The sequence below is a fragment of the Periophthalmus magnuspinnatus genome, chromosome 13, assembly GCF_009829125.3.
Source record: "Periophthalmus magnuspinnatus isolate fPerMag1 chromosome 13, fPerMag1.2.pri, whole genome shotgun sequence".
Lineage (NCBI taxonomy): Eukaryota > Metazoa > Chordata > Actinopteri > Gobiiformes > Gobiidae > Periophthalmus > Periophthalmus magnuspinnatus.
The window spans coordinates 11983002-11989001 of record NC_047138.1 but is presented as its reverse complement, the minus strand read 5'-3'; the positions used below and the strand labels follow the sequence as shown (position 1 = coordinate 11989001).

General features: G+C 39.6%; 1 protein-coding gene across 1 annotated transcript in view; it reads right to left on the bottom strand.

Moving 5' to 3' along the window:
* Positions 1-311: 311 nt before the first annotated feature.
* Positions 312-6000, bottom strand: part of gucy1a2 (guanylate cyclase 1, soluble, alpha 2) — a 28376-nt gene continuing 22687 nt past the window's right edge. The window contains exons 8-9 of the mRNA XM_033977140.2: positions 4270-4424; positions 312-4197 (exon numbers count right to left, since the gene is read on the bottom strand). Coding sequence (XP_033833031.1) covers positions 3978-4197; positions 4270-4424 — 375 coding nt within the window. The 3' untranslated portion in view covers positions 312-3977. The remainder of the gene's footprint in view (positions 4198-4269; positions 4425-6000) is intronic.

Sequence of the window (6000 nt, the reverse complement as noted above, 5' to 3'; positions counted from 1 at the left end):
GGCAATAAGGCTTTTCTGATTCTAATTGATCTAACACTGAAATATTTACCTTGTGGGAGTCTTTTTGGACCCCATGAGGTCACTGTGTACATTTCACTCCACCCCACAATGTGATGAATACCTCCCCACACACAGATACAGTCCTCCAGGCAAGGAGGATGAAGTGTGTTGCTTAACAACCCGACAACAGTATGCACTGTTGGGCTTTTTCAAAGATCAACAAAAGGCTCAATGGTTTGACTTGAGTCCATCGTTTTCCATAATTCTTCCCATACATTTGCTTATTTAATGAACATTGCATGAGACAGTGGTTTATTAAAGATACTTGGTGTTTTATTTACATTATATGACAGAAGATGTGCCATTTTTGTCCATCATAAACTAACAGCCGTCTCCAAGTCAGCAAATCGAAAAGTGAGATCAACAACAGAGCCAAGCACAGGTCAGAATGTCCCGAAATAGCCAGTGGTCACTATTGTACTGCTATGAAATGCTACGAGACCAATGTTCTGCCGACACTGCCCTTCAAACTCAACTCTTAGAGGGATAGTCCTTTATCAGTTTTTAACTTAAAGGCCCAGTACCAGATTTTTCATGTCTTTGAGCAAAATCCGTCTTGCTTCAGTACAGATATATTGTATAAGCAGCTCTTCAATATATGTCCACCGCATCTAATTACGAAGCGTTTAATTGTCCGATAATCAGGAAGTGTGTCGTTAGCATGCTAGTTGTTGTTAGCTTTACAGTGACAGTAAAACAACACTCTGGGCTCAGCGTTGTGAAAAGCGCTTATAAAGTCATCACGGTGAATAATGAAGAATAGAATGGCCAGAATGCATAAGAGCTTTATTGTCCGATAATCAGGAAGTGCACTGTTAGCATGCTTGCTGCCGTTTGCTTTAACTCAACAGCAAAACTCCGCTCTGCTCTGGAGAGTTGCGGAAAGTGCTTATAAAGTCATCGCAGAGAGTAATTAGAATGCTCAGAATGCATAAGGTAAGTGAGGAATAAGTTTGGACCACTGCAAAACTTTTAAAATGGAGTGTTTTTTACATTTTTAAAGACAGTATAAATCTGGTACAGCGCCTTTAATGCTGGTGGTCAAGCATCATGGAAGCTACTGTTCTGTGGTCTTTTTTTCCCAAAGTAAAATAAATTACACATGAACAAATTGAAATCATAAAAATAAAAATATGCATATTTTTATGTGTGGACCAGGGACACATATGTTTTTGTATGTTTGTCTCTGCTGTTGAAATCAGTATAAACAAGAGCCAAAAAAGTGATTTCTCATCTTCTACTGAGAGCCTCGTGTTAGGTATTTGAGTCAGAAAGTGTTAGATAAAGTTTGGTAACATGACAGTATTAAACTATGCCCCACAAATAATATGACTCCCACAATGACAACTGAAGAATTAGCTTTGAAACATGGGAAAAGTTTAGTAGAGTTTCAAATGTAATTGCTTGGGGTGGTTTGTCGATGGCACATCTGACAACAGTAGAAAAAAAAGAAACAACGTGGAAAATGTGAAAAAGTTAATGAATTAAAATAGCTCTAAATATTTCTTCTTATAGATTTGATTTTGAGTATAATAAATAGATCTTATTTGTCAGTACAGTCCGGGGTGTCATTAAACGCCTCATGGATGTATTTGGCACAGTCCAAGTGGACACTGGAGAGGTCCAGAATAACTGTCATCTCTACTACACTACACTACTCTCTCAGCATACGCACAAGTATTGCCACGAGATTTGTTATGTTAATATGTTACTGCATCACTCACAACATTTGGAGAGAACCAGTACCTGCAAAACTTACCTTTCAACAAATCTAGTTTGTAAAAATGTGTGAATGATGAGTGTCATGTTTGTTGTCTGGAGTAAGAAAGTCAACATAAAACAGAATAAATAAAATAAAATGTTTTCGCTACATACACATCAGTGCATCATAGATAATATGCTGAATCAAAACAACAGGGTAAACCAATAAGGTGTGTGTAAGGCGTGACCAAAAATATTAGTGTTTTAAAATATAGCTGAAACCTTGCATAGGTTGAAACCATGTTAAGGTCAAATGAAACAAAAATAGTAATTTGAATTGTTCATATCTTTGGAACTACTATGACATCATTCACAACTCTCCTATTCAGAAACGTACAGTGAAAGTACTCCAGATATTTAGTATGAATGCATACAGTACATGTGTACTACTGAGTGAGCAGTATTGCAGCTAGAGTTGTGTTGCAGATTCTGGTTCTCTTGATATTCACAGCAAAAACATTCATGTTTTTGGTCTCACAAGTTGCACCTATTTGAAACGTCACAACCAAGATGAGAAAGTAGCAAATACAGTAATTTCCTACAGTAACTGTGACTTTGAACTGCACATTGAACTGAAAGTCCTACTTGAGTTTACAGATATGTTCATAAAATACTTGAAGTACTATGCTGTAATTTGGTGTGTCTGTCTGAGTGGTTTCTGAAGTTGATGCATAGAATCATTCATTTGGGAAATCAATACTACTATGACTAAATAATGAGGAGCGTGTGTCTACACGGCTGAAGATATGCTTCAGGTTTAGTGTTGAGAGTGTCGTCACAGATTCTACACAGTCCATGTCTGTCCCAGTTCCCAGTCAGGTCTCCTGTCTCCCTCTGAAGCCTCACTAAAGCCTGACTAAAGCCTGACTAAAGCCTCACTATGGCACATGACTTTAGATGCTGGTGTTAGACAATGCTTCATGTTTAAGCAGTTAGTGCAGCAGGATGCTTTGGCCACTCGCACGATCCCTCACACATTTTCATCTGAGCCACAGTAAACACAAAGCTGTTGGCTGCGTTGCATTCATCCATTCTAATATAATTCCATTATGAATCTTGATAAGTCCATCACATTTTTCCAGTATGTTAGAAAACAATTTGGGAAATGATTTTATACTCTGTATTTACGTAAAAATAGACAATTCTCTACAGCCTAATAAAAATCATCATCAGCTTTGCCCTTTTCCTTGTCTTATATAACACACCTCAAACACTTCCTGAGCTACACAGTATTATTTCATGTTTTTATATTCAGGGTCTAAACATGATGTGCCACAAATGTTCCATTTGCACAGGACAGAGCAACAGTAAATGAGTTATGTGAAACGTTACGTCTATGTGTGAAACCTGCAAACCTCCAACACACACTGGTTTGCACTAAGTCTTGTCTCTTATTGGTTGGTCTGGACAAAGTCAGATGAACCTTGTGTCAGATATTAGAGCATGTTTACTTGAGACCTGGTCTGTGGACCAGGGCCTGTTAGCTCAGTGGGTTAAGGCGCCGACTATGAAGATGTCTGATATTACCTGTGCAGACACGCTCTAATATCTGAAAAGATCCTTGTGGTCTTTTGTCCTGACAGAAGCAGTAAAGGCACTGAGCGGGGATCTCCTCTGTTCTAAATGTGTCAAATGGCTGTTGATTCTGTTGTGGGCTAAAAGCAACAGGCTGAGATCAGCTGTGTACCATACGTTTGCCATGAGTCCTGATTAGACTTCTCCTTACAGTCCGCACTACATCCCCTTGTTTCTGTGTTCTACAAAAACACATGATACTACGATATACTGAAGAGAAGGATGATCCAAAGTGTGATGTTCTCAGCATAGCCAGCCATGATGCACAGCAAACATCTTTGAGTAGTGTTTACTCTGATTAACATGTATCGCTTCTATTTCTCCAGCTGAATTTCTGATCCCAATAACGTCTTTATAACGTCTGTCCCACTGTCTCGTCTCTTCCATGGATCCAAATAACAGGACTGTAACTGTTTTATACTGCAATATGAATGTTGTTATCCCCTAAACTCTGTAATAAGATGAGTTTTATGTGTTAGATGAGACACGGATACTGATTTGTATTGAAAAATCCAGTCCTGTACGCTGCATAGTCCATCATAGTCCACGGTTCCAAATGCAGCCATCTCACAGTATCCTCACTACAAACTGGTCTCTCTTAGAAACATGGTCCCGATGCTGTACGACACTTTCCTCATGGCGGCTGGGGGGGCGGAGCGTGAGCTGGTTAAGGAGGCGTGGCTGTGAGATGTCCCCGCCTCAAGGAAGTAGCACGTTCCTGGGATTTCTTTGGGGAAATTGTCCGGGAGCTCCAGTCGTGAACGGGGAGTAAAAGAAAAGGAGCGGTCGTCTTTTAGCAACCTAGGACAAAAAACAGAGAATTATACTTGTACTGTCTTTTGTCAAAAGTATAGTCTATTTTAAAGTGCTTACTGGTACGTTGTAGGGCTAACATTGATACATCTAGGCTGGCTTCCGGATTCAAACTTGCTGGCCAGAGTCACATTGTTCCCAAAGAGACAGTAACGTGGCATTTTGACCCCGACCACTCCTGCCAGGACAGACCCAGTGTGGATGCCTATTCTCAGCTGAAGACAAACACAGGGCACACATTAAAATCATTATTGTTATAGCAAAAAAGAATAAATTCTGTCACTGGAAAAATGTTTTACAGTGAAGACGTTATGCCGCTCATCCAAAAGTAGGTAGGTTCTTTTGCTATGGAACCTACTTGAATGACTGAGGAATTACACAGATAATTATTATTGTACAATTATTAAAAACACCAAATAAAATTAAAATACATGAAACTTGTTTAGGTTTTGTTCCTAATTGCATTGATATAGAGATATCACTTACAGTCAATATTAGTTAGTTAGTTATATTAGTTGTTAGACTATATCTTGGAGTCTATTATTTACAACTTGCTGAACTGGAGCTGAATTCACATTTTAAAATGTCGCCGTTCTTACAATGTCATTTGTTGTTGTATAAATCCCAGCAACACAATCTCAGCACATTTCCAGTGGAGTTCACATTTGTTTACATTAGCGACCGTATACAATATGGCAGCAGGGCGTTCATTTGTCACGTGGATGGCAAAAACAATTGAGATTCATTTTTCTAATGGATGGTGCAATTAGATTTGCATTGTTTTCAAATCAGAATTCAACAGCACACACTGTAAACACATCCAGCTTTGCCATTTGAGAGCAGAACCTAATGCATTTATAACACGTTTGGAGATGTCTATACCACAGAAGACTAGACAGGATATTTCATTTCATTGCAGAGAACATTATTGCACATTGTTTTATATTAATTGCAGTCTTTGTGATTTGCCAATGGTAACTATTCAAATTTCAATTTTTATTTTCATTTTGCAACCCTGTACATTGCCGATACATAGCAAATATAAAGACTTTCGTAGCATGCCCAACTGGAACAAACATATATTCCCAAGACAGTCACCATTTTTCATAGCCTATTGACCACTGATCTCAAATATAGGACAAAAAAACAAAGAGGCCTTGCAGGTTTTTAATGGTCCGTTGGAGCATCCTGTCGCCCCGGTAACCAACACCACTGTGAGCATGCCAGCACACTGCACAGTCGTCATGGCAACAACAGGCAATCGGGTAGTGAGGCAGAACGAACGCGGACAGAAAGACAGAAGGAAGGACAATAGCGAGAGCGGAGCAAAAATAAACCTATAATTAGATGCAGAAACCTTGACAATCCAGAGCCTAGATAAGACAAGAGAGAGAAGGCCGGACGTGGGTGAACCACCGTGACCTATTTTTAAACCCACAGATGGCTTGTACACTTGTATGTGTCTGCTCCTACAACAGATAGCATTGGTTCACACTCGTATAAACAAATGTGCATCCAGTGCTGCTGCCCGCCCGCCCACGCGCTCGCTAGCTGCTTTTTGATTTGCTGAAAAAAGCCAGACACTCAAAAACCTGCACAGCCTCCTTTTTCCATATGAGTCAGCAATCACACCGCACTGCACTTTGACGGTCCTATCGGAAAACAGTAGAGTCGCGACGAGCCAATCACAGTCAAGAAAACAAAGGGTAAAAGGATGTGTAAAGATGACTCTGGCCACAAGGAGTCACACGTCAAAGTATATTCTTCGTTGTACTTCTTATGAGAGATCGT